The sequence below is a fragment of the Eucalyptus grandis genome, chromosome 4 (genome assembly GCF_016545825.1).
Source record: "Eucalyptus grandis isolate ANBG69807.140 chromosome 4, ASM1654582v1, whole genome shotgun sequence".
Classification (NCBI taxonomy): domain Eukaryota; kingdom Viridiplantae; phylum Streptophyta; class Magnoliopsida; order Myrtales; family Myrtaceae; genus Eucalyptus; species Eucalyptus grandis.
In genome coordinates, this window is record NC_052615.1 from 24,086,821 (window position 1) to 24,098,788 (window position 11,968).

Here is an 11,968-nt window from a genome sequence, read left to right on the forward strand (position 1 = left end):
AATCAAATTGAAGTCCATAAAATTAATCCGATGTCACCACACTTCAATTCACATCTTCACTTGTCTATAGAACCAACTTAAGTCCCAAAAGCAAGACCAAAGGCGGGCCTACTAATTTCTCAAGCCAAAATAGCCATTCTCTAATTTAATTTCTGAAAAATTCTAATTACATGAAAAATCTTCTGAAGATTAGTCAATGTTCCTAAAATGATTTGTGAAACACCCAGACTTCCAATTTCTGAATTTGATCTCAATTCCACGGTTAATTTCACTTTGGCACGATACTAGTGCGGCCCAACCTACTGGGTAGCCTTTAGAACTTTTTATACATTTGACCTGTGGTTGATCATCTCAAGCCACAATGTACATCTTTGAAACATTGGCGACTTTCGGTTGTCGGGGTAATCTCAAGGTTTCAAATACGAACACAGGGTACCCAATCGATAGAAAAGTCGGTCCAATGCCTATCAACAAGAATTGTGTGATCTAGTGGAATCACCCACACCTGATCACATGCCTCTGTCGAGTCGACCTATCTCCGATCTCTAATTGATTTTTAATTGTGCCGTAATGACCCTTGCAGATTTGCTCGGTCGAAAGATCGCTTCCTAGTCAAATTCTCGAGTCTGATGCATTAGAAACTCTTAACAGCTTCACCCGATAGACTAGTTTCCACATGAGTGGCCAACTCAAGGAAAAGAACTATATGCGTGCCAACGAAATGCCCGTCTCAATTTATTGAAAATAGAATCGGAAAAATCGGGATGTCACACACTCTTACAACATTATTCATTCAATAATGTACTTTATAAGCCAGAAAGTGGGCGTCCAAGTCCCCTTTTCTTTAAAGCAACGGGTGTCATTCATGCAATTTCCACCCTACTGGATCCCACAGATAGCGGAGAAGCATTATATAAGGTCCAACAACTACCAGAGCAATGCCTGTGCTGAGACTCAGAGAGAGAGAGAGAGACAGAGAGAGAGAGAGGAGTGGTGGTTTCGAAGTGAATCATGGCCTCTAAACCAGGACTCCTTACTGATTGGCCATGGAAGCCTCTTGGAAGCTTCAAGGTGTGAACTCTCTCTCTCTCTCTCTCTCATGCATGCATGCCGAAGAAAAACTTGCGCACTTCGGCAACCCTTTGCATAGTTACTTGGGCTTATTGTCAAGGTTTATGCAAACAAAGTGCGTCAATATAGATCTGCTAATGCACGATCCGATGCTTCACTACCTCCTCGTTATTAAGAGGCTAAGACTCATTATCATCGGTTAAGATTTTTTATTTTTTTTTGCTCCAAAATGCTTAGTCTTCAGTGGCCAGCGCCTAGGGATATTTTAATCATGCTTGTGTCACCCCATGGGAATACTTTAACTTAAACCCTAGCTGATAATAATCAGGTCAATCATAATCATTAATCACATAGATCCAACGCGAATCATACAAAGCTTGATTTCATGCATGATTGACGACTCTAACTGTATCCATTTCATAGATCTCATCCAGGCAGGAATATTTCCTCGCCTCATGGCCAAACATAGTACTACATTGGGCTCTGCGTGCTTGATAATGTGAGGTAACAAAAGAACATGGGTCGTGGTTATCAACAACCATGTACTCAAATCTATCTCGCCCATGCTCGTCCGGTGGTTGAGCAGAATAGGCGACGTAGCACGTGTCTCTAGGATGCTAGAATTTATAAGCAATGGGCAATTGGTCGATATTGCAAGCTATGTGGGAGGCACATACTCAAAAGATAGGGCAACAAAATCTTCTTATAAGGCAACTTTCTTGAAAACATCAAGGCAACTTCCTAGGATCAATCGTTTTATTCTTTATTCTTTATTCTTTTTTCTTTTTTTGTTACAAATCCTGGGATCATTCGTTATCACCCCTTTATTGTGCACTAAAGCAGTCGTGTCTCGCATCTAATTTTCAATTAACGACAGCTCTTCGATCCCCTATCTGTGTGCAGTACCTGGTGTTGGCTCCTTGGGTGGTCCACAGCACTTACGTATTTGTCAACAGTAATGGAAGAGAGAGAGACATGTCCACGTTCCTGATATTTCCGTTTCTGTTATGGAGGATGGTCCACAGCCAAATTTGGATAACTCTGTCTCGGTACCGCAACGCCAGAGGGAATGGCAGGATCGTTGACAAGGGCATTGAATTTGAGCAGGTCGACCGAGAAAGAGACTGGTCAGTCCCTTCATCCCTCATTACCATCTTGTTTTCTATCCCCAACAGCATATTTTATCTTTTTTGGTCAACAGGGATCAGAAAGATCATTAAAGATCGTTTTCTTTTATGTGCAACCCCATTTTTGGAATTTCTTCAACCATAACAAGAGTTTATCAAGTTGATAATATCAACAAAAAGAGAAAAATGAAAAGGGCCCTAACTTTAATACATGGATAGAGAAGTTTTTGTGCTTGCATGTTTCATCACAGATAATTAGCTGAAATTTATACATTAAGAGTTTGTGGCTTTTATTTTTTAATTTTTTTATTCCATTCCTTGCAGCGTGCCTAAGCATTTTTTTTTTTTTTTTTTTTTAAGTACGTAAAACATCCAAAATTTTTAGATATCAACTCATAGATTCACATAGAGTATTTACGTAACTTTTCTAGATTTAAATAATACCGTAAACTTTGGCGGGACAATAAGATATCTGATATTTTTTGCTTTTCATGAATTGGTAGGTTGTGGTGGATGTTGAATATAATTAGTTACTCATTTATAGGAAAAGTTACAATTTTTCGCATCATTTAACATATGGATTTAGCAGACTAGTCGTAATATAAGGAGCATTAATATCTCGTAATCATATCATCACATAGCTAGCATGATCCTATAATTAAGGACTGGAGTCGACCATACACATAAAAAAAAATTATTACAGCCTATCCGTGTGTTTTTCTTCAATTAAGCCTTGTTATTTCATGGAATGAACTAATATAATAATTGTTAAACATTTCCTATTTTTTTGTTTAATTTGTTAAAACATTGTGTAGGGACGACCAAATACTGTTCAATGGATTAATCTTCTACATCGGAGCGATGACACTTGCCGGAGGTTCTCACCTGCCGATGTGGAGATCTGACGGTGTAATAACCACAGCTTTGCTTCATATGGGGCCGGTGGAGTTCCTCTACTACTGGCTTCACAGGGCACTTCACCATCACTATCTCTACTCCCGCTATCATTCTCACCATCACTCCTCCGTCGTCACTGAGCCTATTACCTGTAAGAAGTCATCACCTCTCTCTCTCTCTCTCTCTCTCTCTCTCTCTCTCTCTCTCTCTCTCTCTCCTGTTTCGTTAAATATGAGCATCTTAATCTCAAAATGCATGAAGTTTACAATAGGAAGTAGGAGATGTCCATGTCATACGTGTGTCCTAGTGTCGATCCAACTCTTCGGGTGTTTATGATGTCCATGTGATATGTATGCAAGTTTCCTTTTCTTGTAAGTATCATGAGCCATGTGATCAAGCAGTTCACCGAGCTTTATCTTATTACACAGAACTCGTTCCTAAAGTGAGACCATCATACTTTTATTGGTTAAATATAGAGATTAATCTTTGCTTCTATTATTCTTATGTTTAGGAACTTATGACAACAGATCTTTCGCACCTATAGTACTCTTTGTTCTTGTCCAAGTGGTGGGAGGATCTCTGTCATAATGTGAATGCATCCTCTTTGCCAGCCCTAATTTTCAGATCATGAAAATGTGCATTTTACACTGTATTCAATCAGACCTTAAGATAAACCTCTCCTGCAAATCTTAATTACTCCCTCTTTTCTTCGGCTGCCCACCAACTGTGCTCTCCACCGTCACAACATTCAAGATCACGTGGCCATTGGTGCGAGCTTGAAGCTTGAGCGACCATGGCCGCAATTTTGAGGCCGCAAACTAGAAGAGATTGAGCTTGTGCAAGGGGCGGCTAGAGGTTTTGAAGTTGAGGAAGCCCTTGAGAAGTAAAGAGGATGATGAAATTCATTGGTTTTAGCCAAAATGGTTAATGTTGATATGGGGCATTTTGAAAACGCCAATAATAATAATAATAATAGTACACATATCCCCTCCACCTTATCTTTCTCTAAAATAGTCCACATCGACAATTTTTACCAGCTAATTCATGTCAGTAGAATCCGTCATAGGAACCCCTCAAGGACGATCGGTCGCACGTTTAAAAATGTAAGAGAACTATTTTGAACATAAAAAAAGAAGGGAAAAAAAAAAAGAATTAGTCGGACGATTGTGAATTTCCAGTAAAAATAGAGGGACTTATTGGTGATATTGTTCCAAATACATTTAACTTCATATGATTTTTGCAACTTGTTTTCTCTCCTTGGAATTATGCACCCTACTTGTAGAAAACCAAAAAAAAAAAAAAAAACTCGTTAATTTGGATAATGCTGGATGCACTAAATTCTTTTACTAAAACGTGTTCATTAGCCGATGCGTCAAATTTTGTTTGCAATGTAAATTATCTCGATCCATCCACTTAACGATCTGACTTTTTCAAACAACCAATACATATAACTTTGACACACCCTTGCTGTACGTTTTTTAGGTAAGAAGTCGAACTATCTCTTGCGTCGTAATCAAACCGAATGTGCAATATGTTCTCTAAGTTCAATTGTACAGACCAATGAGTCGCTGAATGAAATTTTTTGTTGGTTGCAGCTGTGATTCATCCATTTGCAGAGCACTTGGCGTACTTCGCACTGTTTGCAATGCCTCAATACACAACGGTGTGGATGGGGACGGCATCGGTCATGTCACTCGCTGGCTATGTGACATTTATCGACCTAATGAACAACATGGGGCACTGCAATTTCGAGCTCATTCCTAAGTGGATCTTCTCATACTTTCCCCCTCTCAAGTACCTTATGTACACCCCCTCGTAAGTCTCCCTCTCGCTCTCTGAACCACGGTAATCAATCATCGGTGAGTATATTAAGATTGGTTTGCAAAGCTAGTAAACACACTTATGTGACAGAAATCATTATTGAATGTTGAATGTGACCTCATCGACAGTTGACCACATCATTCAATAAACTAAACTTATATTTCAGTCTTAACCTAGATCATATTGTGTAATCTAATATGATAACTTCTTGGAAGTAAATGCGTAACTTAAGTTCCTATTAAGTGTTCGATATGCTGTCACTCCATACTTCCAAAAAACGAGTGTCAATGGAAAAATTATCGTGTCGTTATTGCTAGGAGCAAAAGAAAATTATGGATGCAAGCATGTTAAGACATTTATATAGAGTAACTAATTTTAAAATTATCATAATTTCCAATACAATAATTGTGGCGAAGTGGGTCATCGACAGCTTGACAATCGAAACATTCCTTTTAAGGAATGTGAGGAAAGGGACATGGACATGATCATGTGTCCGAATGAATATTTGGGGACAGAAGAAGTTTTAAGAGGGCCTGCAATAAATTGGGTAGTGGTCTTAGGACAATAGTAGTTGTCACGGTAGGTTGGCGATTTATGTTTGGGTAGGTGGAATAGATTCATTTGCTTTGAAGAACATATCGATGTTCTTGGGTTACGTGGTACTTGGAATATTTCTCGTTTTTTGGAGGCGTGGAGGGGAGATTGCAGAAAGGAAGAAAAGGTAGGTGAGAAATTCAATTATCTTTTTCTGGAGGGGCCCAAGGAAAAATTTGAGGGAGTAGAAAAGAAATGAGCCCACCATTGTTCTTATCAAGAACATAAATTAGGAACCCTTTATAGAATATCAAAATTGGACAAATGAAAAGTAAATCAACAAAGAATTGGTAACTTGTGCTCTAAACAGCTCCATGGAATCATTTTCTTCAACAATTTTATTTTCACATCACATTTCTCACCTCTCAATTTTTTCCATTTAAACATAGTGTCAACGCCCATCTATCTTATTTATTTTACAATAAACTCTTGTGTGCACGCATTTTGAAAATTTTACAATTCAAATTTGAACTTTCTTAAGATGCAAAATTTGACATTTAAATAGCTTAAAAAATTGAACCAGAGGCACTTTTTGCTTTTTACTTTCACTGAAATGAACATTTTTTGTAAGGGGATTAAATATAAACACCTATTACTTATATAATACAGGTCATATTTTATTCCCTCTTAAATTGGATAAAGCCATTTAAAGATACGATCGCTTCAATCCAAATCGTACCGACTGATTGGCTGATCTGATCAAGCCAAGCTCTTGACGGTCATGTGGCTACTTGTTTGGTCCTTATTTCAGCAACTTCACTCACATGGACTGGTCCTTATTTCAGCAACACTGTCACTATATCTCAGGGATAGATAGTGTCATGTGCAAGGATGGTGGGTCAATTTGTTAGTGAGGAGAAATTCGAGAATAATCAAGTTTGAAACTGGAGGACGTGCAATCTAATAAAATCAATCACATTTATTGTAATCTATATGTAAAATCAAATTGAATCTTATTGAGAATATATGGGCATAAATTTTTTCACATGGCTATTAGCTCTGTTTATACAGCAAAAGAGTTGATAGGACATACTTGGAAAGAACCGTGCAAATAATCTTTTGGCTTATTGATGATATTACTCATCACATCATTCTAATTTTCCAGGTTTCACTCATTGCATCACACACAGGTCCGGACTAACTACTCCCTGTTCATGCCTTTTTATGACTACATCTATGGAACAATGGATAAGTCCTCTGACAAACTTCATGAGACGTCGCTTGAGCGAGAGGTGGAAGTGCCCGATGTCGTGCATCTAACCCATCTTACGACTCCCCGGTCGATCTATCATCTACGGGTGGGATTCGCGTCTCTCGCGTCCTGGCCCGACCAATCATCAAGATGGTATCTATGGTTGATTTGGCCTGTGACTCTATGGTCCATGATGGTTACTTGGATCTATGGGCGCACTTTTGTGGTTGAGCGGCATCTCTTCAGTAAACTCAAATTACAAACTTGGGTAATTCCAAAGTATAGCCTTCAAGTAAGATTTTATTTTATTTGCCCAGTTGATTTTTGTTTGGTATTAAAGAGTTTTTGGTGCTCTAATTTTGGACATTTTCTCATCTGCATTAATCGTTCTTTGATCTTCTTTCTAGTACTTCATGCAATGGCAAAAGGAGTCCATCAATGGTCTGATTGAGAAAGCCATTATGCAGGCAGAGGAAAAGGGGACCAAGGTTTTGTGCTTGGGTCTCTTGAACCAGGCAAGCATCTTATGACATTATAATTTCCATCTCATGAAATAATAAATTCCATCATGATAGGTTCATGATGGACACTTTTGCAAGACAAAGTCTATATGCTCATAAAATTTTATTAGGGTTTAACAAAATTATTCTGTAATACTTAAAAGAGGGAGTGGGAGCATTCGGAAGCTTAACTTATACTATGATATATGTTGGCAATGAATAGTTTCAAAAGGTTGACATTATATTAACTGAAGATGATCTCACGAATTTTCACCCAAAAAAAAAAAAAAAAAGAACATTATTCAGAGAAGGGACAACTAAAAGCATGTCCCAAAACTTATTACGGTAATAGACTTTTAAATCCTTAAAATTTCATTTCTTAAATTTAAATCCTAAAATTTGTTAGAACCGTCCATTTTAGTCCTATCATTGGCTCCGTTAAGTTTTAGCGGACAGAAAACTGTGGCATTATTTATTAACGGCCCACATTAGACTAGAAAACTAATACAAAAATCATGTTTCATTTTCGCCTGCTTTAAAAAATTGACGAATCTCAAAGAAAGGACTCTAATGCAGTGAATTTGAAATTTTTAGGACTTAAAAACACAAAACAAAAGTTTTAAGATTCGAATAATTAGGATTTCTGCTGTCATTGTCCTTTCGAACCATGCTCGTATACTCAAAACTTGGTATTTGCAGGGAGAGGAGCTGAATGGATATGGCGGGATGTATGTGGGGAGACATCCTCAGCTCAAAGTGAGAGTAGTGGATGGGAGTGGATTAGCAGTGGCTGTGGTGGTCAATAGCATTCCTAAAGGAACTGTCCAAGTCCTCTTCAGAGGGAGGCTCACTAAGGTGGCCTATGCCATTGCTCTTGCTTTGTGCCAAAGGGGAATCCAGGTAAATAAATAATCTGGATAGTAATTCTCAAAGGCAGCTCCCCAAAAAATGCTTAAAGTAATTCTCTCATTTTTTATAGGAGTCGGGGCGGCATCTTGTGAGTAGCATTCAAGCGAAATTAGAAACATGTTCGATTCCCATATGAAATATAGGGTTCGAAAAGGTTTAAATTTAGATTCTCCTGATAGGATAATTTGTCAGACTATTCTAAAATTTTAATTTGTTAGATTATGAGGTGGTTTAATACATAAATATATTGATATTATCTTCATTATAAGGACTTCCTATTTAACAAAAAAAGGAAAGAAAATTCATATCCTCAACTAACTAAGAAAATGACACTGGATTCTCAGTAGCAAAGTGCATAAACGATTGTATAAATTAGGAAAATTCCACTTGATTCTCAGCAGGAAAGTATAGCTTTCTGATCGGCAAAAAGATTATATCTTCAATAGCAGAATAGACATAGCATCGACATTAGTTACAACACAAATACGAAAAGTTTTATCAATTTTCGATCAAAACGTGTGATTCTTCCATCTACGTGTGAACATTGTCAATTTTCAGCATAGTGGAGATAGCATGAAATTGGCCACCTTACAACAAATTTGTTAATTCAAGTCCCATAAACAAAAAAGAGGATAACAGGGCTGTTCTTGGCATCATTTACTTATTGTCTTTCTGATTTGGCCCGCTACCTTTGACTACTCTTCTTAAATAATGATATAAAACTTATATTAGGTGGCTACACTGCATGAGCATGAGTACAAGATGCTGAAGAAATCATTCAATCACAAGTGCGACAGTAATCTGCTTCTCCAAAGTGGCCGTGCGCCAAAGGTAAATGAATCATGCCCTTAGTCACAAATGACTTCAAATATCAATGTGCATAGAATTTTAAGATTCAACGTGTTCATTTCTGGGTTTTATTTGGATTCTTAGTAAGAATTGGAACCCCACCCTAATTGCTATTACATCTGTCGATATGATGCCACAAGAACTAATTATCGCAAGTTGATGATCACGGTAATATACATGAACGAGTACTAACGATCAGTAAATTTTTAGATATGGGTAGTTGGAGATGACGTAACGGAAGAAGATCAGTTGAAAGCACCAAAAGGGACACTATTCATACCCTACTCGCAATTCCCTCCCAAAAAGTTGCGAGGCGACTGCTTCTACTGCCACACACCAGCCATGGTCGTTCCTCCGTCGCTTGAGAATATGCATTCTTGTGAGGTATGATATGGTGTATAATTACCATTTCAGTTAGTCTCTATTTATTCTGTTGAAGGGAGTGTGCTTTGATAATTTTTGCAGGGAAGAAAACATGTGCTTTTTATTACAAAATACAAAACTTGCCATACTAACATTCATAGTAAACTCATAATGTTAAAAGATCGATTCTACCAGCTAGTTAAGACCAGTGACACGTGTCATTGCTACTTTGGCCGAACCACAATCCTCACATCACCATGTAGCCGTTTGGATTTGTAGATTTCTTGTGTGCTGAATACATACAGCGACCCTAGTATAAATCTCCTTACTTTCGTTGTAATACTGCAGAACTGGTTGCCACGAAGAGTGATGAGCGCATGGCGGGTCGCAGGGATACTCCATGCAGCAGAAGGGTGGGAGGAGAATGAGTGTGGCTACTCCATCACCGACATCGACAAAGTATGGCAAGCTAGTCTACAGCATGGCTTTCAACCTCTTGGCATCCCTGCTTATGTTACACAAGAGCTGAGTTAGATCTATCTCGATTTACAATAAGCATGGACATATCTGTGATACCATGCAACGCACAATACAATAGCCTCTAGGATGACTTATCTAAAATTATGCCTCACACCCTATTTATGAGGTTTTCTATTTGGATAGGATCTGTGATCTGTTTAACACGATCCATTAATAGAGTTATCGCCGAAAGACTTTTGCAGAATTACATGTTTTATGTTATTATTAAGTTACAATAAAACATATGTGTTGTGTAGCAATGAAATTCCTCAAGAATTTAGTTAATTGTCCTTACTAGATATAGCGTTCATAAAATCCGTAATTTAATAAATTTGAATTAAATTTACTGATTTCTTAAGAAAACGTACTCAAAGTAAATTTCTTGACTTTTTACTTACTCGATCCATCTTTCTAATAAAAATCCTTAGAAGTTGTCCCACCAGCATAGAATTGTCCCCCTTTGTGGTATGGGCAAAAGGTAAATAAATAAATAATTACACATTTTCTTCAACCACTGTTCAAGTTCATTTTCAGCATCTCCCTTTGTAAAGAGAAGGCAATTTGTGCGGTAGCAGTTCAAGATGCTCTCTTTATTTGGTTCTGTTGGAATTTTGTTTGTTAAAACAAAATAAGTGCCTTTTACTTTGTCCCACATAGAAAAGGCGGGAGCAGGAGGATTAGTTTATTAATGAGAAATTTCCTTTTGTAGTTAAAGGAGTGATTAGGTGGGGCTAGACCCACCATACCCGCGTCTTGGTGCGCTGCGGTTTAATTAAGCATTAATCCCTTGCTTTTTATTTATTTATTTTTATTTTATTTTATTTTATATTTCAGTTCAAAGGTTGCCTTTTAATTTGAGAATTTCGGAAATGAAATATAAATGAAAATTCGAAATTCTATTTAAAATAATAATTATTCCGAATTTTATTTGTGTCTTTTCAAGACAACCTTTGGAAAATTACTTATTCGGTTTTAATTTTTCCGAAGGATTGCAATTGTTCGTTTTCGACTTCTTCCGAAGAGTCGCATTTGTTTATCCGAACAATTTTCTAAAGACGTGTTTGTTGCAATTTTCACGAAGAGTTGCAAGACCGTTTCATATAAATACTTGTCATTTTCGGAAAGAAGTGTGTGGTCATTTTCGAGTCTCTTTTCTGAAAAACTGCAGCCAATTTTCGATTGTTTCTTAGAGAGACCCTGGAGAAATACTAGAATTGCTATTTAGTATTCTCATCCGAGACTTTGTTGTATCTGGAGGATTTTTGCCGGTGACCATTAGCAACGTTGTGGGGCAAATAAATCCTTAAAGAAAGTGATATCACGCCTCAAAGTCCGAGTTGTTTTTACTCGATCCGATTTCATTGTTCAACCCATTTCGAAGACATATTTTACCAACGGGTTCTCCTCTATTAGCATATTCACGCCTTTCATTCGCTTTCAATGTGCTCTTCTATTTTATTCTGCCTCTGTTAGTAGATCTCCATGCGAGATATTGCGCAAAGTACAAAGTCCGTGCAACTATTGCACTCGCATCAATTAGATTTATTAGACCGAGCCAACTAAATTTTAAAAATATGCGAGACCCACATTATATGCTAGTAAAAACAATAAGTTCTTTCTACACCATACTTGATTATGGGGAAAATTGTCCAAAATGCTTAAATCTCTCGTACGGCTGACAATTCTATTTTGAACCTTTTTTTAATTTGACCAAAGTAGTCCTATATCTATTGATCATTTTCTAATGCAGTCTATTTGGCCAATTTAAGTCAAGAAATGCTAACATGTCAGTCTAGTTGGCACCGCAATCTCAGTCAATACCGGCAGTTCTATGTGGCATAACCAATAGCCAACATTAAAAAACATGAATCAAATCAATATCGTTTAGCTTCTTTTTTTTTATTAAAAACCTAATTTTTACCTTTTCTTTTCTTTTCCACTTTACTATTCATCTTCTTTTACACGTCATTATATATCACTATTGGCTGGTGGTGGTTGCACATATATTAGAATTGAATAGATGAATTTTCTACGCACAATCACTTTTTAGAGAACGTTCTTCACCTGATAGTGCTAGGATTTGTCGTATAACATGCAAAGTAAATTATGCTAGTTCGACGACGGAG

General features: G+C 37.3%; 1 protein-coding gene across 1 annotated transcript; it reads left to right on the forward strand.

Moving 5' to 3' along the window:
- Positions 1 to 987: 987 nt before the first annotated feature.
- On the forward strand, positions 988 to 9,917 carry LOC104441320 (very-long-chain aldehyde decarbonylase CER1). The gene is made up of 10 exons (XM_010054429.3): positions 988 to 1,071; positions 1,975 to 2,198; positions 3,014 to 3,246; positions 4,691 to 4,910; positions 6,616 to 6,994; positions 7,110 to 7,217; positions 7,902 to 8,102; positions 8,844 to 8,942; positions 9,171 to 9,344; positions 9,672 to 9,917. The coding sequence occupies exons 1-10, from the start codon at positions 1,012 to 1,014 to the stop codon at positions 9,855 to 9,857; spliced, it is 1,884 nt and encodes a 627-aa protein (XP_010052731.2). The 5' UTR covers positions 988 to 1,011; the 3' UTR covers positions 9,858 to 9,917.
- Positions 9,918 to 11,968: the final 2,051 nt, after the last annotated feature.